General features: G+C 42.5%; 2 protein-coding genes across 4 annotated transcripts in view; one reads left to right on the forward strand and one right to left on the reverse strand.

Moving 5' to 3' along the window:
* Window positions 1-3,163, forward strand: part of LOC139408524 (homer protein homolog 1-like) — a 41,110-nt gene extending 37,947 nt beyond the window's left edge. For all 3 annotated transcript variants that reach the window (XM_071152513.1, XM_071152512.1, XM_071152511.1), the window contains one exon: window positions 1,014-3,163. In XM_071152513.1, coding sequence (XP_071008614.1) covers window positions 1,014-1,208 — 195 coding nt within the window. In that variant the 3' untranslated portion in view covers window positions 1,209-3,163. The remainder of the gene's footprint in view (window positions 1-1,013) is intronic.
* A 269-nt stretch (window positions 3,164-3,432) lies between these two features.
* Window positions 3,433-21,427, reverse strand: part of LOC139408543 (junction mediating and regulatory protein, p53 cofactor) — a 56,714-nt gene continuing 38,719 nt past the window's right edge. The window contains exons 3-10 of the mRNA XM_071152553.1: window positions 11,368-11,518; window positions 9,651-9,820; window positions 8,919-9,084; window positions 8,508-8,695; window positions 8,279-8,362; window positions 6,416-6,511; window positions 5,795-6,305; window positions 3,433-5,693 (exon numbers count right to left, since the gene is read on the reverse strand). Of these exons, the coding sequence (XP_071008654.1) occupies window positions 5,377-5,693; window positions 5,795-6,305; window positions 6,416-6,511; window positions 8,279-8,362; window positions 8,508-8,695; window positions 8,919-9,084; window positions 9,651-9,820; window positions 11,368-11,518 (1,683 nt within the window). The 3' untranslated portion in view covers window positions 3,433-5,376. The remainder of the gene's footprint in view (window positions 5,694-5,794; window positions 6,306-6,415; window positions 6,512-8,278; window positions 8,363-8,507; window positions 8,696-8,918; window positions 9,085-9,650; window positions 9,821-11,367; window positions 11,519-21,427) is intronic.

The raw sequence follows: 21,427 nt of genomic DNA on the forward strand, positions 1-21,427 counted from the left end.
GTCTTAGAGTAGTGATGGACTGTCATTTCTCTTTGCTTAGTTGAGCTGTTCTTGCCATAATATGGACTTGGTCTTTTACCAAATAGGGCTATCTAAAGTATACCACCCCTACCTTGTTACAACACAACTAATTGGCTCAAATGCATGAAGAAAGAAATTCCACTATTTAACTTTTAACAAGGCACACCTGTTAAGGGAAATGCATTCCAGGTCAAGAGTGTGGTCAAGAGTGTGCAAAGCTGTCATCAAGGCAAAGGGTGGCTGCTTTGAAGAATCTCAATTATATAATATATTTTGATTTATTTAACTACATGATTCCATATGTGTTATTTCATAGTTTTGATGTCGTCACTATTTTTATACAATGTAGAAAATAGTCAAAATAAAGAAAAATGAGTGAGTAGTACTTGAATGAGTAGGTGTGTTCAAACTTTTGACTGGTACTGGATATCTCTGAATAAAAATAAAGATTGTGCACTGGGCCTTTAATAGTCCTGTATTAGTGGACTGATATAGCCCTTTAGTGCAGGCAAAACATCTGCAGCCCCAAAAATACTTCTGGCAGCTTGATTTTAAAAAATTAAGAATAATAATGTTAGGACAGACACTTTAACCTTGTTTCTTAGGATTTCATTTTTGGTTGTACTTTTTGCCATTTATGAATGTTAGTCAATGCGTTTCTATGGGCTTTAGAAAATCTATATTTTACCAAGTAACTGATACTTAAAGGGGTCCTACAATTCGAAATCAAATAGCTAAATTATCCATAGTACGACCATTTGAAAACAATTCCATATGTCAGTTTAGGACCCCCCCCAACCCACAACCGTGACTTTGCAAGCACCATGCTCTCTACCATCTGAGCCACACAGGACCTTTTTAATCACACTTTTTAACACAATAAAATGTGAAGATTCCAAGGGGTATGAATATTTTTTCGAGCCACTGTATGAGTATGTTTGCTGTGTGCACACGTTAACACAACATCCCCCCCTCCTCTACCCCAACCCCAGGAGACTGAGGAGAGGAACCAGACCTTGGAGGCCCAGCTGGGGCAGTTGGAGCTGCATCTGGAGGGCAGTCAGCTAGAGAGCGAGGCCTTCAGGAAGAGTCTGCGGTCCCTGCTGGAGCTGCTGGACGGGAAGATCTTTGAGCTGACAGAGCTCCGAGACAGCCTAGCCAGACTCATCGAGGACAGCAGCAGCTAGAAGAGACGAGAAGTGCTACGACAGAGCCCCCAAGTGGAGCACCATCGCCACCATAATAACATAGTGACTGGAAAATGAATTGTAGTCAGTGCACGAGGGCACTGTATGAAAATATTCACACACTGTTATTAGTACATACACAGTCATTATTCTTCACTAACATGCACATAATCAAGCATGTGTTGATTATGCCACATGCTTGAACATAATTGTAAATAGATAGACTTGCTCGCTTGGATTCTCTAGTTTTGGCTAATGTTCACTACATATTGCTGGTACACCTGTATACTATATGAACATACTCACACACTATACACACACACACACACACTTCAGAGGTCCTGTCGAGGCTTTGCTTGGGCCCTGCCTTCCATCTCTTTGCTCTCCCTGTGGGATGTTCTTTACACATTACAGACTACAAGCTGCTCAAATATCTATTTTCTCTGCTTTTTTTGCCAAGTCTGGCTAGCATTCCATAGGAGAGGATGTTGAATAGGGTGGGTTATTTTGCTTTGGGTTTTTCTTCCATTACAGACACTATTAACAGAAATAGGAAGCCCTCATTTTCTATATTTATTTGGTGCAAAGTTCAGATTAGTTGCTGGTGGATGTTTTTGTTTAATCTTTGCTGTTGTCCGTCATGGGTTCAGGTCTGTTTTCTAACTATTCTGCATATACCACTTTATTATTCAGTTATTACTACAGTACTATTATTGCTCTGGTTACTATGGAGATATCATTGTCAGCCAAATGGACAGTCCGATTAGATGAGGTCATGGAGATATAGACAGTTGTACTCACTGATCCTTACAGCGTTTCACTGGACTCTACGGCCGTTTGCTCTGAGGCCCCATCTAACACTGGGCTAGGACTAAGGGTCAGAGGTCAGACAGATGACCTCCCAGTGACCTTGTTTTTAAATGCTCCTAATGTCCTCCTATCACAACATTTCCATGGAGATTAAAGAAGAATGTGGCATCTTGTCCAAGATTGAGGACCGATCTGGGACAACCTTCTATACTAAATGAGCAATATAAAGAGAGAGCGTCAAGAGTAAAAATACACATTTCAGTCTCGCTTTCAGGTATTTTCCTCCTCTGCTGGGAAATGTAAGGAGAGACAAGGTGGAAACAACGCCAACCCAAGGCCAGAAGCTGGGGTTTGGGTCAGCAGTTACTACAAGTCTTTCCTTTCTATAAACTTTTTTATTACAAATACTAATATAACAAATTTATAGTGCACTTGTGAAAATGGAATTGAATGTTTGGGTGAATCCAAAACTATTTTTCTTTATTTTCATTCTCCTTGTTTCTGTTACAACTTGAAGTGCAGTGATTGATTGGTTCCTATGTTTTCCCTTAATTTATTATTCCAGATATATTATAACCACAGATTGAGAATTTTATGAAACAAATTTTTGTTTGAACTTAATGATTTTCATGTCTGGTATGTGGGTGTCAAGGTAGTTATTTTTTTTTTTGGTGTAAAAAAAAAGAAAAACGGGCAATATTTTTGAACTACTTAAAAAGGAAATGGATTTACAGAGACCCTTGTGCATAGCATGTGTGGTTTGCAGAGACATTATTTCCTTTTGCCAAATGTTTTCCTGTACAGAATATGAATTTTGCTGACATTGCCTTTGGTACAAAGATGCATCAATGGTAGCTAACTACGGAACTTTTGTCGGGTTTACTATTGCCAAAAATCTGTGATAATGTATAAAAAATAAAACTATATGTATACCTGAAGAACACTATTTAAGGGCTTGTTGGTTCTGGTATCTTTGAGAGATTTGATTGTGGTTTCTGGGCTGGTTGGCGTTTTCAATTATGATCTGTACTACAATTTGAAAGGGAATAATGTTTGAGTAATAATTTTAAATGATTATACCACATGCTTAAACAATTGTAATTGAGTTTATAGTAAAATGTAAAAAAAAAAAAAAAAAAAAAAAAGTGTTGTCATTTTTCACTATCTGAATGTTCCTCGTTTTCTCTAATCTGCACTCACTTCAGTTCCTGTCCTGATGCTTCTTGTATAACATCACATCCACTCACTGCCTTAAAGGAGATTGTTTGGCTGTTTTTTTTATGAAATACTATTTGTGGTTGACCTCATGTGGATGTGCATGATGTACTAGACCCAACAAAAGGCTGTCTGGTTTGGCCAAAGGCTGAGTTGAGTTCTAATGGCTCTGATGCCAAGTCAAAGAACAGGACAGGAAGACATTTCGGGACTTGGTTTTATTTTGAAGGGAAAAAATATAACTGGGATATATAAAGCAGTTAGGAATGCAATAACAGTAAGACGAGAGTAAAAGGCAAAAGAAAACATTTAAGCACATATACATTTTGTATGGTATTGCTTTATAAATTCTTACTCCATTTCTTAAATCATGAAGTGTTTTACTCAATAAATACTTAGGATGTTTTTAAGCATGCCAATGTATTTTCAGGATGTACATTACATTATATATTACATTTCAGTTTAATATAATAATATTGCACTTATCTTGTGACGGACTCATCTTCAAATCAGACCAGGCCAGCCACATGCATAAGGTCATACAAGTCAAAGGTTATAGGTCAAACTGTAGTGTTAGCTAAAGACAGAAGAGATGGAAATGAATAATACAAAAGATTTTACAAATCACGTATAAAATAAACAAAATACATAAAGATCCCAAATACAATGAAGAAAAGTGACAAAATGAAAGTGATATTCCAACAGACAGGTTTGTACTGTATATGGACAGGACTAGGAAGGGGGCATCTCAATATAACTCAAATGGCTGCCTCTACACTCCTAAACTTCTCTCCATCTGCACTAAAAAATTATCTGTACAGTGAAAAAGCTAATTCCTCTGAGTCAATATACTGTGTTGCTGTCACCTACACACCGTTTATAGATTCAGTGCAGATAAAGGAGAAGAAGTCACTTCAGACTAGAGACCCAGTCAGAGATATGCGGACGCTGCAGAAAGTCACATGATTGGGTTTTAACCACTTGCCATGAAGACACAGCATGAAGAATGAGCCCCATATGCTCAGCCTACTGACTCACTGTGGTTAGTTACCAGTACCATACCACTGGTGGATTCAGTGAGGTAAACACAGATAGAAATATAATGAATAGAGCTGACAAGGTCCCTGTTCTACATGACCGACAATCATATCAGTTCTGCACCATACATTTCTATCTGAGCGTTTTTCAAGACCGGAAAAATACAGTACTACCACCTTTGACCTGGCCAAATGTCAACTTGGACAGCAGTTGTACACACAGTCCTTCAGTTCCAAACAGTACATCATTTTCTCTTCAACATGTCCTTCATACTCAGTGCATGATTCATTACAGTAAACAGTGATTGTTCCTATAGAAATAGTTTCAGTTTTGACAGCTCTTAGATAAAACAGATCAAATAATCAGGCGTACATAACGTGAAGCGACTCCACGGTAATAGTGGACTCATTAAAAATAATAACAGTGAAAATAAAGCAGTGAAAAAAGAAAAAGAAACACTCCTTAAAAAGAAGGTAAAAGCCCACTTTAAAAACCATCAACAGAAACACGTGTCATGATGGAATATGAATATAGAGTATGGAATGAACGACACCTGTCACGCTCACCCGCAGAGGACTGGACGGTGTGAGTGCAGGCATTTTGTTCCAGCCAAACAATAACACATTTTATTCTATGGGGGGTTGAATTAACATTAAAGAAAACACTCAATCCTGTCAAACGGAAAACCAACTCACCCCAGCAACCTAACCTCTCCAACCTCATAGTTAATTCTATATAAAGGGATCCCAGAACCCTAGCTCTCCAGTCGGTGCACTGACAAGGAGCCTTATTCCCCCGCTTGGTCCAGGACAAAGAAGGAATCGAGTGAAGGAATTACTTTTACATAGTGACTTTCATTACTAGGTTCTCAAAGTGCTTGACTATATAGAGCGTGAGGAGTCAGCACAACACAGAAAACCAGGAGCAGAGGCTAGTGGTCCATTACAAAGACCAGAAGAAATAGTAAGAAATAGTTAACATCTCTACTCAGGAAACATCTCTACTCAGCTTTCAGTCTGTCAATGTGGAGCCAGAAATAGTAGATGGTAGTGGCTGAGGTCAAAGGTCAGAGTCCCAGTCGGTGCCGTTGTGTGTGTGTGTGTATCTAGTTCTCCCAGTCGGTGCAGGGCAGGCCTTCGTCCTCAGACTCAGACTCAGGCGAAGCCTCCTTGATGCGTCTCAGGGCTTCATGGATGGAGCGGGTCAGAGCGTCGGCAGAGTGGGGGAACAAGCCCTTGGTGTGTCGCTGCTGTTCTGGCCGCGTCCGCACCTTCTTCAACCGGACACCCTGCCGGATCTGGGCCAGGATGTTGTTGCTCTCGTCATCGTCTGGGTCGGGGGCTAGGACTCTCAGCTCAGCCTTACGCAGGTGGAAGCTGCCTCTCTTCAGGGAGTTCAGGACCTCGTCCATGGGAGAACTCGCTGGAGAGATGGGAGAATGGAACAATGTTAAAAATCTAGTCAAGTTATGATTTTGATATATTCCTTTAAAATCCAGGTAACAGTATGTTGTCATGTCTGACCTCTCCTCCATTGTGAAGAGTCCAGCATGGCTGTCTTCTTCAGTTTCTTTCTGGCTGTCTGCAGCTGACTGCTGTCAAAGAAACGTGGGGAGAAGGGAGCCAGGGGGAGAGGCTCTGAATCTGACCCAGCCTTGGATTGCCGGACTGGGCTAGTGGGATGAGCCCACTCAACTCCCTCACTGGAGAGGTCATCTAAGGAGGGGGGGGGTGGGGGAGGAGGAGGGGGAGGAGGTGGAGGGGCAGAGGAGGGAATCGCTGAGAGGGGAGGAAGAGAGGGGGCAGAGAGAGGCCCAGTGGTGCCCCCTAGCGGGGGTAGAGAGACACTCTGATGACCACAGGCATCAGAGGGAGGAGCAAAGAGCTCAGGGAGGTCAACAGTGTCTGTTTGGACACTGACAGCCAGGGTCTCAGGCCTCCCCGCGGGGGAGAGGGGAGTGGAGGTTTTCCTCCGGGAGTGGCTGTGGGACATACGCAGTCTGCTGGACTTCAGAGTCACCTGACCAGGGAAACGCTGCAACAGACAAAGAACCAACAGTTACATCTAAACACAGCGTCAACCTAAGATGTACTCAACATGAGATGTTTAGACTGTGTTATTCAGAGGTAACTGTGTCCTCTCACCTGTTTGAAGCTGCGTAGTCTGTCCAGAGTTCTCGACCTATCCAGACTCATTCTGGCGTTACTCCTCTCCTCCTCTTCCTCCTGCTCCTCCCCTCGCTATGGAGAAACAGACAGGATGAGGAACTATTCACCATCATTCCCATAACACTGAATCAACTAGAGGCATGGCCGATTAATTAGGGCCGATTTCAAGTTTTCATAACAATCGGTAATCTGCCTTTTTGGACACTGATTATGGACGACTACATTGCATTCCACGAGGAGACTGTGTGGCAGGCTGACCACCTGTTACGGCAGGCTGACCACCTGTTACGGCAGGCTGACCACCTGTTACGGCAGGCTGACCACCTGTTACGGCAGGCTGACCACCTGTTACGGCAGGCTGACCACCTGTTACGGCAGGCTGACCACCTGTTACGCGAGTGCAGCATCAAAATGACATGTGGCTGCAAGGAGTCAAGGTAAGTTGTTAGCTAGCATTAAACTAGCTAACTATAAAAAAAGCTATCAAATCTTCACATAATCACTAGTTAACTACACATGGTTGATGATATTACTGGGTTAACTAGCTTGTCCTGTGTTGCATATAATCAATGCGGTGCCTGTTAATTTATCATCGAATCACAGATTACTTCAACTTCGCCAAACGGGTGATGATTTAACAAAAGCGCATTCGCGAAAAAAGCACAATCGTTGCACAAATGTACCTAACCATAAACATCAATGCCTTTCTTAAAATCAATACACAGAAGTATATATATATTTTTAAAACTGCATATTTAGTTAAAATAAATTAATGTTAGCAGGCAATATTAACTAGGGAAATTGTGTCACTTCTCTTGCGTTCAGTGTAAGCAGAGTCAGGGTATTTGCAACAGTTTGGCCGCCTGGCTCGTTGCGAACTGTGTGAAGACCATTTCTTCCTAGCAAAGGCCATAATTAATTTTCCATAATTTTACATCATTATGACATAACATTGAAGGTTGCGCAACATAACAGCAATATTTAGACTAATGGATGTCACCCGTTCGACAAAATATGGAACGGTTCCATATTTCACTGAAAGAATAAACGTTTTGTTTTCGAAATAATAGTTTATGGATTTGACCATATTAATAATGACCTAAGGATCGTATTTCTGTGTGTTTATTATAATTAAGTCTATGATTTGATATTTGATGGCGCAGTCTGACTGAGCGGTGGTAGGCAGCAGCAGGCTCGTAAGCATTTATTCAAACATTATTTTACTGCATTTGCCAGCAGCTCTTAGCAATGCATGAAGCACAGCTCTGTTTATGACTTATCAATTTATCAAGCCTATCAACTCCCGAGATTAGGCTGGCAATACTAAAGTGCCTATTAGAACATCCAATAGTCAAAGGTATATGAAATACAAATGGCATAGAGATAAACAGTCGACGCGTCATAATTCCTTTAATAACTAAAACCTAAAACTTCTTATCTGGGACTATTGAAAGCTCATGTTAAAAGGAACCACCAGCCTTCATATGTTCTCATGTTCTGAGCAAGGAACTTAAATGTTAGCTTTTTTACATGACATATATTGCACTTTTACTTTCTTCTCCAATACTGTGTTTTTGCGTTATTAAAACCAAATTGAACATGTTTCATTATTTATTTGAGACTAAATTGATTTTATTTATGTATTATATTAAGTTAATATAAAAGTGTTAATTTAGTATAGTTGTAATTGTCATTATTACAAATATCTATATATAAAAATCGTCCGATTAATCGTTATTGGCTTTTTTGGTCCTCCAATAAATCGGTATTGGCGTTGAAAAATCATAATCGGTCGACCTCTAGAATCAACACAAACACTAATGAAACATGTCACTGTACCTGTTGCAGTGCTTGATGGGTCTGGTCATCCTTCATACCTTGGCGTTGCTGTATCTTCTGGTTGTGGTTGATGATACAGATCTCCTGGTTACAGATAAACAAGACACATTACAGGAGGATTGAAAGTATTGGTTTTATTTTTCTACATATTGTTGTTTTGGAGGTAGGCTTTCATGGCTTTGATTTGTTAGTAAGTCCAGAGCTAAGCGTGTGATTGCTGGATTATTACCTTTTTGGTTTTAAGGTAGGCCTTCTTGGCGGTGATGCGTCCCCTGCGTGCCTCTAGCTGTCTGGTCCTCTGCTGCAGCTGGCTGAGCTTGTCTCTGAGGGGGGGAAGAGAGGCAGAGGGGTCCTCTACCCTCCGCATGGCATCAGGACTCTCATACGCATCATAGTACACTACCTCGTCCTGCCGCTCTGGGGAGGGAAGGGCACAGAGAGGTACACTGTTAGATAACCTCACTAGTAGTGTTTCTACAGAGGCTCTGGAGCTGAGCAGTTAGAACAGGTCTAGTGGTTCATTAACAGTAACAGGTATAGATGTATAGTAGTCTGGGGAGGCTGGTGAGTTGGGCGTTGAGCAGCAGTTCCTAGTCTGAATTTTACTTAGAAGTAACAGGTATAAAGTGCATAGTATTACCAGTGATCTGTCTGCGGAGGCTGGTAAGCTGGGCGTTGAGCAGCAGTTCCTCACAGCGCAGCACCTCAGCCTGGATGTCATAGAGCTGCAGCTGGAGCTCATAGTACAGCGCCTCCATCTGGTCCAACCGCTGCATGGCATCCTCTCCCTCCTGCAGGCTCTGCATCTGAGACAAACAGACATAGATGGTCAGAAACACAGACAGAGAGAGAGTCAGAGTATTGTGTACATCAGGGATGGACAACTTTGATGGGAGTGGGGGCCACAAGAAATCTGAACTCATCATGAAGGGCCGCAGTTTCTGGCGGGTCTGCGTACACACATGTGCATTTCGAAATTGCACCTTGGTTATTCTACTATTCTAACTGCAACAGTCATTTGAGATCCGACTGAGTTTTTTTTGTTTTATTGATCTGAGGGCCTTCAGAAGGGGGGCTGCCGACACTTACCCATCCCTGGTGTACCTGATGTGTGGTGAGATATCTGTTGTAAAATGGCTGCCGTGGCATCAGGTGATATACATTGGTGGTGGATGAGTCATGATTCCCCAAAACAATGTGCTTTGAGCATCTTGAAAAATGTATAGATTTATCAGTACTTCCCTTCTCAGGCCGTGTTTCCTCTGCTTCAGGCAGATCTCCTTGGCCCTCATCAATTGACTATTTATTACTATAATAACAGTAGTAGTATAGTAATAGTATTAGTTGTAGTACTGTAATATAGGAGTAATACCTCCTCTTTCAGGCCGTGTTTTCTCTGCTCCAGGCAGATCTCCTTGGCCCTCATCAACTGCAGCGTTTCCTTGGAGACGGCGTACTGCAGACGCTCCATGCGGTCCACAGCTGCAGCCCAAGTCGACTTGCCAAACTTCCTCTGGTCCACACGCATCCGCTCATACACCGCTGCAACACACACACACCAACATAACAATTACTGTAAAACTTCAATTAATAGCTTGGGCGTTTATTTGCTTAAACAGAACAGGCACGTGTGTGTTATCATTTGCACACCATGTCACATTTATTTTGTCTTAGGATGCCTCTATATATATTTTTTTTTACAAGATATGTCCTTGACAGAATACTTATTCTCCTCTGTGCATTTTAGTCAGTTCTTACTTTCACCACTAGAGGGCTATCTGCTGATTTCTAGGGGTCTGTACTGCCTAAATTGGAGACAAAAACAAATGATTTACATGTTTGGGAATAGTTATAGACTTTGTAGTCAGTGTGGAGCCAGTGGATAGTTGGGTTATGGTTAGTTTGGGGATTCTGGGAGAGCAGTTTAAAGCCTGGAGATTATGGTCTGACTGAGGGGCTGATCTGCCATCTGGATAATACATGGCTCTGGAGTTTGTCTGTTCAGAGTTTGTGTGTGTTTATGTGTTTCTCTGTGTGTTTCTCTATAGGAGTGTTCACACTGCACCTTAGCCCGGGGCTAAGGGAGATTTTAGCCTGGGGCTAAGGGAGATTTTAGCCCAGAGATAAGGGAGTGTTCACACTTGCACATTCTAAAGTGGGCTAGCACCAACCTTAGCCCAGAACTAGCTGGTCCTGCTCCGGAGCAGAGTTAGTACCAACTTTTCGGGGGGATTAGTCCCAGAAACACAGTGCCAAAATAGCAAGTGTGAAACTGTTTCAAGAATAACACCTAGAATGATCACTGTCCAATCACAAAAGCGACACTCAATATGCTTGTGAGGCCTGTAATGCGTTCTGAAGGTTATTTTGATAAGTAAATTCGTACTATTTATTCCTGAGGACAAAAACCAAAATGCTTTAAATCAGTGCAAAAACAATGGTTGCTATGCCTAACAAAAATGGTTGCTATGCAGGCTGGCTAAGGTCTTCTCACTTAGCCAACTAAAGCTGCAAACTCTACAGCTGGGAGGGCAGCAAACAATCAATTTCCCTCTGTTTTCATAACTTTTCTATTGACATTTAATTGCATATATCCATGATAATAATATTGTTGCATGATTTCGCCTGGATCAGAAAAGTTGACATCTCGTTCATTCACTGCATTCTCTGTACAGGAGCAAGATATAATTTCAAAAGTGAAACATTGCTGTCTGCCTGACTGACATCGGAAACAATGTTTATACAAAGCATCACTGTTGGAAATCAAATGCTAGAAGCAACAGGAAATATTGTGTTAATAAATTGCTTATAATTTTGGTTGTGCATCAGAGATGTTGGTCGCATGTTTTGTTTGTCAGTTAGCTCAAGGCTTGGGTATACAAGTGTGAATCCTTAGCCAGGGCTAAAGCTTAGCCCAGGGTTAACAAATATGTATGTGAACACAGGCTAAGCTATCCCAGGCCAGTCTAGCCTGGAGCTAAGATATCCTGGAGCTAAGAACAACGCCAGTGTGAAAAGGCCTTATGTGTGTATGTGTGTATGTGTGTGTGTGTGTATGTGTGTATGTGTGTGTGTGTGTATGTGTGTACCTTTCTGAGCCCTGGCGGTGGTCTCAAAGAACTTAACGGTAAGGTCCTGTATGGAGAGGACGGCAGCGTGAGCCTTCCTCGTCCACTCCTCATCCTCCCTCCTCAGCCACTCCACACGACGAGGCCCCAGACGCTCTGTCTCCAAGGAGATCTGACCGAGGGGACACAGATCAATAGGGGTCATGCAAAGGTCAAATCAACATAAAACAATGACATATTTATAAGTATATTATCCCAGAGGGAAATATGGTGTGCCGGTCCAGCAGGATAAAATAAAGGGATTGGATTAATACATTTAAGTCAAACTCTCGCACATGGATACATTGAGAAATTCAGACCTTACAAATAGTGATTAATTGAGGATTTAAAGTACATGAATTCACCTGGCCTCATGTCATACCAGTCTTAAACAGCAGGTTGTGCTGTGGTGTAGCAGTCAGGGACATAGAGCTTCAAGACTGGACATGTGTTTACTGTACTACTAAACCCAGTGTCCTCCTTTGTTGTAACTTTTGATAACGGTAGGACGTTCTCTAAGGTTAAGACAACCTCATTTAATCAAACATACTGAGGCAACGACAATCGAGTGCTTAAGTGTTACTGACTTCTCAGGCTTAGTTCATTACTTGGAAGTGAGGTCTTTTACACTGTCTTTGTAGCTAGCTAACCAGCCCTGGATACGCCCTGGGTGAGTTAGTAAAACAGTTGATTATTGTTCTCTTCATTGTGTGTTTTAGAGAGGAGCTGGAACATATTGTAGTTAGAGTAGCTGATTTCCTAAGAACAGCCCCCACACAGCCCACTGTTTTGCTCCTGTCTGGACCAGCTTTGATTTCAACGTCCACGGATGTAGATTTTTGGTCCGGTCCAGAACAAATCTGAATCCATCATAGACGGATGTTTGGTTCAGATTTGGTCCGATCCGGACTGGCCTTGATTTGGCCCAAACATAGACATTTCATTAGTTTGGACAGCACAATACAGTAAAGAAAGTTGAGTATAGCACAGTACCTTAGAGTATAGTACAGTATAATGTACTGTATTGTACCCTATTTTACTCTAATGTACTCTACTGAATTAAACTGTACTCTACTGAATTAAACTGTCCTGCTGCTCATTGACTACAGCTCAGCGTTCAACACCATAGTGCCCACAAAGCTCATCACTAAGCTAAGGATCCTGGGACTAAACACCTCCCTCTGCAACTTGATCCTAGACTTCCTGACGGGCCACCCCCAGGTGGTGAGGGTAGGAATCAAAAAGTCTGCCATGCTGATCCTCAACACCAGTTCCCCTCAGGGGTGTGTGCTTAGTCCCTCCTGTACTCCCTGTTCACCCACGACTGTGTGGCCAAGCACGACTCCAACACCATCATTTAGTTTGCTGACGACACAACAGTGGTAGGCCTGATCACCGACAACGATGAGACAGCCTACAGGGAGGAGGACAGAGACCTGGCTATGTGGTGCCAGGACAACAACCTCTCCCTCAATGCGAGCAAGACAAAGGAGCTCATTGTGGACTACAGGAAAAGGCGGGCCGAACAGCCCCCATTAACATCGACAGGGCTGTAGTGGAGCAGGATGAGAGTTTCAAATTCCTTGGTGTCCAGATCACCAACGAGCTAACATGGTCCAAACATACCAAGACAGTTGTGAAGAGGGCACGACAACACCTTTTTCCCCTTAGGAGACTGAAAAGATTTGGCATGGGTCCTCAGATCCTCTAAAAGTTATACAGCTGCACCATCGAGAGCATCCTGACCAGTTGCATTACCACTTGGTATAGCAATTGCTCGGTATCTGACGGTAAGGCGCTACATAGGGTAGTGCATACGGCCCAATACATCCGAGGCCAAGCTTCCTGACACCCAGGACCTATATACCAGGCGGTGTCAGAGGAAGGCCCAAAAAACTGTCAAAGACTCCAGGCACCAAAGTCATAGACTGCTCTCTCTGCTACCGCATGGCAAACGGTACCGGAGTGCCAAGTCTAGGTCCAAAAGGCTCCTTAACAGTATCTACCTCCAAGCCATAAGACTGCTGAACAATTAATCAAATGGCCACCCGGACTATTAACATGAACCACTTTTACACTGGTGCTACTCTCTGATCTTCACCTAAGTCACAACAATAGACAAACAGTGTGTTTAAACTAATAACACACAAATTGTTGTATGTTTCTTGTCTATATTGAATACATCATTTAAACTAGGGGTCGACCGATTAATCGGAATGGCCGATTAATTAGGGCCGATTTCAAGTTTTCATAACAATCGGAAATTGGTATTTTTGGGCGCCGATTTAAATTGTTTTAATTTTTTTATACCTTTATGTAACTAGGCAAGTCAGTTAAGAACACATTCTTATTTTCAATGACGGCCTAGGAACGGTGGGTTAACTGCCTTGTTCAGGGGCAGAACGACAGATTTTCACCTTGTCAGCTCAGGGGATCCAATCTTGCAACCGTACAGTTAACTAGACCAACGCAATAACGACCTGCCTCTCTCTCGTTGCACTCCACAAGGAGACTGCCTGTTATGCGAATGCAGTAAGACAAGGTAAGTTGCTAGCTAGCATTAAACTTATCTTATAAAAAACAATCAATCATAATCACTAGTTAACTACACATGGTTGATGAAATTGCTAGATATTATCTAGCGTGTCCTATAATCTGACTGAGCATACAAGTATCTAAGTATCTGACTGAGCGGTGGTAGGCAGAAGCAGGCGCATAAACATTCATTCAAACAGCACTTTAGTGTGTGTTTTGCCTCTTCATTGTGCGTCAAGCATTGCGCTGTTTATGACTTCAAGCCTATCAACTCCCGAGATGAGGCTCGTGCAACCGAAGTGAAATGGCTAGCTAGTTAGTGTGCGCTAATTGTCGTTGTGTTGCTGGTTCGAGCCCAGGGAGGAGCGAGGAGAGGGACGGAAGCTACACTTTTCTGCAATACTAAAGTGCCTATAAGAACATCCATTAGTCAAAGGTTAATGAAATACAAATGGTATAGAGGGAAATAGTCCTATAATTCCTATAATAACTACAACCTAAAACTTCTTACCTGGGAATATTGAAGACTCATGTTAAAAGGAACCACCAGCTTTCATATGTTCTCATGTTCTGAGCAAGGAACTCAAAAGTTAGCTTTCTTACATAGCACACATTGCACTTTTACTTTCTTCTCCAACACTTTGTTTTTGCATTATTTAAACCAAATTGAACATGTTTCATTATTTACTTTAGGCTAAATTGATTTTATTTATGTATTATATTAAGTTAAAATAAGTGTTCATTCAGTATTGTTGTAATTGTCATTATTACAAATAAATAAATCAAATCGGCCGATTAATCGGTATCGGCTTTTTTGGTCCTCCAATAATCGGTATCGGCGTTGAAAAATCATAATCGGTCGACCTCTAATTTAAACATTCACAGTGTAGATTGGGAAAAGTATGTGAACCCCTAGGCTAATGACTTCTCCAAAAGCTAATTGGAGTCAGGAGTCAGCTAACATGGAGTCCAATCAATGAGACGAGATTAGAGATGTTGGTTACAGCTGCGTAGCCCTATAAAAAACACTCACAAAAGGTGAGTTTGCTATTCACGAGAAGCATTGCCTGATGTGAACCATGCCTCAAACAAAAGAGATCCCAGAAGACCCAGGATTAAGAATTGTTGACTTGCATAAAGCTGGAAAGGGTTACAAAAGTATTTCTAAAAGCCTTGTTCATCAGTCCCCGGTAAGACAAAATGTCTATAAATGGAGAAAGTTCAGCACTGCTGCTACTCTCCCTAGGAGTGGCCGTCCTGCAAAGATGACTGCAAGAGCACAGTGCAGAATGCTCAATGAGGTTAACTTCTTGCGACGAGCAAACCCGTATCCGGGAGCGTAATCATAGCCTCAAGTGCATTAGCATAACGCAACGGACATAAATACCCCTAGAAACGTTTCCTATTCATGAAAATCGCATATGAAATGAAATAAATATATTCAAACACAAGCTTAGCCTTTTGTTAACAACACTGTCATCTCAGATTTTCTAAATATGCGTACAGCCAACGCTAGACAAGCATTTGTGTAAGTTTATCATGGCATAATGCTATGCTAGGCTCTGCTGGCAGCAGGCAACATTTTCACAAAAATAAGAAAAGCAACCAAATTAAATCATTTACCTTTGAAGAACTTCGGATGCTTTCACTCAGGAGACTCCCAGTTAGATAGCAAATGTTCCTTTTTTCCAAAAATATTATTTTTGTAGGCGAAAAAGCTCCCGTTTCTTCACCATGCTTGGCTGAGAAATCGACCGAAAAATGCTACAACTATAACGCCAAACTTTTTTCAAAATTAGCTACATAATATCGACAGAAACACGGCAAACGTTGTTTAGGATCCATCCAGGCAGTTGGTTTCTCATAAGAAGCGATTGGAAAAATGGCTACCTCAGTATTTTAAAATCAATCCTCCGGTTGTTTTTGTCATAAATGATCAATAGTATTTCAACCGGACAAAAGCTTCGTCAATAGGAAAGGAGAAACAAGAAAGGCACGTTCTCGATCAGGCGCATGGCTGATGAATGGAAATGTCCACTGGCCACTGATTGAAAGTGCTGTATCTCCCTCATTTTTCAGAGTAAAATAATGAAACCATACCTAAAGACATGCCACATGTAGAGGAAGCCATAGAGACCGTGAACTGGGTCCTAAGTCTTTGTATGGTTGATAGGCTTTCAATGGAAAAACAGCCTTTCAAAATAATAGTACTTCCTGGTTGGATTTTCCTCGGGTTTTTGCCTGCCATATCAGTTCTGTTATATTCACAGACATCATTTTAACAGTTTTGGAAACTTTAGAGTGTTTTCTATCCAAATCTAATAATTATGTGCATATCCTATCTTCTGGGCCAGAGTAGCAGGCAGTTTAATTTGGGCATGCTTTTCATCCAAAATTCCAAATGCTGCCCTAGTGAAGTTAGCACTTTTTTTAGCTACTACATGATTCCATATATTATTTTATAGTTTTGATGTCTTCACTATTATTCTACAATGTAGAACATTTTAAAAAATAAAGAAAAACCCTTGAATGAGAAGGTGTGTCCAAACTTTTGACTGGTACTGTATGTGCAGTTGAAATTCAGCCATAAAATCAATGACCAAAAAATACGTATTTTCAATTTCAAAATCAAATCCAATTTTATTTGTCACATACACATGGTTAGCAGATGTTAATGCGAGTGTAGCGAAATGCTTGTGCTTCTAGTTCCGACAATGCAGTAATAACCAACGAGTAATCTAGCTAACAATTCCAAAACTACTACCTTATACACACAAGTGTAAAGGGATAAAGAATATGTACATAAAGATATATGAATGAGTGATGGTACAGAGCGGCATAGGCAAGATGCAGTAGATGGTATCGAGTACAGTATATACATATGAGATGAGTATGTAAACAAAGTGGCATAGTTTAAAGTGGCTAGTGATACATGTATTACATAAAGATGCAGTAGATGATATAGAGTACAGTATATACATATACATATGAGATAAATAATGTAGGGTATGTAAACATTATATTAAGTAGCATTGTTTAAAGTGGCTAGTGATATATTTTACATCAATTCCCATCCATTCCCATTATTAAAGTGGCTGGAGTTGAGTCAGTGTGTTGGCAGCAGCCACTCAATGTTAGTGGTGGCTGTTTAACAGTCTGATGGCCTTGTCAACATTATTAGTGGCATTATTTAAAGTGACTAGTGATACCTTTATTACATCCATTTTTTAAAGTGACCAGAGATTTGAGTTTGTATGTTGGCAGCAGCCTCTCGGTGTTAACAATGGCTGTTTAACAGTCTGATGGCCTTGAGATAGAAGCTGTTTTTCAGTCTCTCGGTCCCAGCTTTGATGCACCTGTACTGACCTCGCCTTCTGGATGATAGCGGGGTGAACAGGCAGTGGCTCGGGTGGTTGTTGTCCTTGATGATCTTTATGGCCTTCCTGTGACATCGGGTGGTGTAGGTGTCCTGGAGGGCAGGTAGTTTGCCCCCGGTTATGCGTTGTGCAGACCTCACTACCCTCTGAAGAGCCTTACGGTTGTGGGCGGAGCAGTTGCCGTACCAGGCGGTCATACAGCCCGACAGGATGCTCTCGATTGTGCATCTGTAGAAGTTTGTGTGCTTTTGGTGACAAGCCGAATTTCTTCAGCCTCCTGAGGTTGAAGAGAAGCTGCTGTGCCTTCTTCACGATGCTGTCTGTGTGGGTGGACCAATTCAGTTTGTCTGTGATGTGTACGCCGAGGAACTTAAAACTTGCTACCCTCTCCACTACTGTTCCATCGATGTGGATAGGGGGGTGTTCCCTCTGCTGTTTCCTGAAGTCCACAATCAACTCCTTAGTTTTGTTGACGTTGAGTGTGAGGTTATTTTCCTGACACCACACTCTGAGGGCCCTCACCTCCTCCCTGTAGGCCGTCTCGTCGTTGTTGGTAATCAAGCCTACCACTGTTGTGTCGTCCGCAAACTTGATGATTGAGTTGGAGGCGTGCGTGGCCACGCAGTCGTGGGTGAACAGGGAGTACAGGAGAGGGCTCAGAACGCACCCTTGTGGGGCCCCAGTGTTGAGGATCAGCGGGGTGGAGATGTTGTTACCTACCCTCACCACCTGGGGGCGGCCCGTCAGGAAGTCCAGTACCCAGTTGCACAGGGCAGGGTCGAGACCCAGGGTCTCGAGCTTGATGACGAGTTTGGAGGGTACTATGGTGTTAAATGCTGAGCTGTAGTCGATGAACAGCATTCTCACATAGGTATTCCTCTTGTCCAGATGGGTTAGGGCAGTGTGCAGTGTGGTTGAGATTGCATCGTCTGTGGACCTATTTGGGCGGTAAGCAAATTGGAGTGGGTCTAGGGTGTCAGGTAGGGTGGAGGTGATATGGTCCTTGACTAGTCTCTCAAAGCACTTCATGATGACGGAAGTGAGTGCTACGGGGCGGTAGTCGTTTAGCTCAGTTACCTTAGCTTTCTTGGGAACAGGAACAATGGTGGCCCTCTTGAAGCATGTGGGAACAGCAGACTGGGATAGGGATCGATTGAATATGTCCGTAAACACACCAGCCAGCTGGTCTGCGCATGCTCTGAGGGCGTGGCTGGGGATGTCGTCTGGGCCTGCAGCCTTGCGAGGGTTAACACGTTTAAATGTTTTACTCACCTCGGCTGCAGTGAAGGAGAGTCCGCATGTTTTAGTTGCGGGCCGTGTCAGTGGCACTGTATTGTCCTCAAAGCGGGCAAAAAAGTTATTTAGTCTGCCTGGGAGCAAGGCATCCTGGTCCGTGACTGGGCTGGTTTTCTTTTTGTAATCCGTGATTGACTGTAGACCCTGCCACATACCTCTTGTGTCTGAGCCCTTGAATTGCGATTCAACTTTGTCTCTATACTGACGCTTAGCTTGTTTGATTGCCTTGCGGAGGGAATAGCTACACTGTTTGTATTCGGTCATGTTTCCGGTCACCTTGCCGGTCACCTTGCCCTGATTAAAAGCAGTGGTTCGCGCTTTCAGTTTCACGCGAATGCTGCCATCAATCCACGGTTTCTGGTTTGGGAATGTTTTAATCGTTGCTATGGGAACGACATCTTCAACGCACGTTCTAATGAACTCGCTCTGTAAATTATGTCTTCTTAACTTTCCTTTTCAACGTCCATAAAATATATATTTTAAACTTTCATTCAGAACTGAAAATGGAAAGACGTCTTTTCGACATAATTTTGCTTACTGCAATACTACATACACTCAATCATATGTTAATATCTCAATGTAAAACAGATGTGTCTGTATTGGCGCTCTCGCTCTCTCACACACACACACAGGCCACATGCATGCATGCACGTAGGCAAGCACACACACAGTAATCAACAGCACGCCACACCTGACCTGAGTGGTTCCTGACCTGAGTGGTTCCACACCTGACCTGAGTGGTTCACATCAGCCAACAAACATGCTGAGTGTTTGTGACAGAGGGAGAGAAAGACTTAGATAGAGGGGGGAGAGTAGAGAGAGAGAGAGAGAGAGTGTTTTATAGGGAGAAAAGGCAAGATAAGGGGAGAGTACTCAGTCAGTCCCACAAAATTAGACATGACCTTAGTGCTGGGGTATCCATTCTCCAATAGAGAGGGAATATTAGCCCTCTACAAAAGCTATAACATTTAGACTTTGACTAACATCTGGGCCACATCCTGCTGTGGAACTATGGAAACACCCTAACAATGGGGATGTCCATCTTAAAAGAAATAGGCCTAATGTAAACACTGGCTAGTCACTTCACTGCAGACTTTCCTTCCAAGGGCTATTGACCCCATGTAAAATACACAATTTCTACTATGCCATTGTTCTCCGTTTCCCTGATTTTGTTGTTGACTGTTGTCTGTGTGTGTATGCCTAGGTGGGTTAGGCATGGTTCTGGTTAAATAAGGTGTTCTTGGAGTGAAAGAGCTAAAGACATGAACAGATTAAGTTATCGGGAAATCTAGAATAGAAGTATGAGGATGGAATAATGAGATGCGAATAGAATAGTGGATATGATGACAAAGAGTCTTTATGTTGTTTTCTGTCCAGTCTGCCACCTGGTCCAGTAAGCCCCTCCCTCTCTCAGACGTCACTTCCTCGTTGCTGTGTCACTGTGGTGTGGACCATATGGTGTGGGTCTCATCTCAGACACGACACCCTATTTATCCATGACCTAATCCCACACCACTAAATTATACACACACACTGACACTACCTCCAGTAATAGAACTACACTACAATATACCTTCATTCTTCTGCCCATCTTTCCACACGTCATCTACAGCCCACTATGCAATCTGCAGCTTCAGACAGCTGGTGTCAAAGTGAATGAGGCAGAAATAGCAGTCAGGTCTGTTTCCAGGGCCATAGGCTGAGATAACTACAGATAGACCACAAAGATAAACAACAGATAGACCAGTGTCACGGTGTCATGGTCCTTATCACAGATGCTTAAAACTGCCTTCTATCACTTTGGGAGTGGGGAACGTTAGCACACACACAGAGCACAGACACACAGACTTTTATCATCCAGAATGTTAATGTTCTTCCTCCTACCTATGCTACATAGCCACCGGTCAATAGGTTACAGAAGCTACATGACTTATTAATGCATGCCTTCTGACCTTGGCTGTAACAGAATACCCACGCTGCATCACTCCAACACGCGATATGGCCTTCCCACAATGCACCATTCATCCTATACCTGCTTTCCTTTGTCCTCGACACTCATTCACTTCATGCCTTCATTCATCAGATCCCTCATTCACTTGTTCCACTTGGCATGTTGGCAGGGGCTAGGGTTCAGGGATGGGCAATTCTAGTGCTGATAGACTGCAGTGTGTGCAGGCTTTTGTTCCAACCCAGTTCTAACACAGTAATCAAAATTGGCGATTTGAAAACCACGAAAGGTTGATTACTTGAATTGTAGTTATTGCTGGGCTTGAACAAAAGCCTGCCTAACGATACCCATTATCAGTTCAGACCCGAGCCTAAAATTAACTTTTTGGTCCACCAGCCACTGTGGCAGGTAGATAAAACATTTTTTTTAAATCTACCAGACACTCAGATCTTCTACCAGACCAAATATTTTTGGGAACTACAATTACACCAACACAACAAAACAAAAAATTAGATGAGTATGCTTTGTAATGTTTCTAGTAAGTAAATGTTTCTAGTAAGACGTAATAATCAGGGTTCATTATATTTGGCTTGGCACCTAAAACCCTCACAAACTTTTACAGATGCACAATTGAGAGCATCCTGTCGGGCTGTATCACTGCCTGGTACGGCAACTACACTGCCCGCAACTGCAGGGCTCTCCAGAGGGTGGTGCAGTCTGCCCAACGCATCACCAGGGGCAAACTACCTGCCCCCCAGGACACCTACAGGACCCGATGTCACAAGTAGTCCAAAAAGATCATAAAGGACAACAACCATCCAAGCCACTGCCTTTACACCCCGCTATCATCCAGGAGGCAAGGCTAATACAAGTGCATCAAAGCTGG

The sequence above is a fragment of the Oncorhynchus clarkii genome, chromosome 5, assembly GCF_045791955.1.
Source record: "Oncorhynchus clarkii lewisi isolate Uvic-CL-2024 chromosome 5, UVic_Ocla_1.0, whole genome shotgun sequence".
In the NCBI taxonomy this organism is placed as follows: domain Eukaryota; kingdom Metazoa; phylum Chordata; class Actinopteri; order Salmoniformes; family Salmonidae; genus Oncorhynchus; species Oncorhynchus clarkii.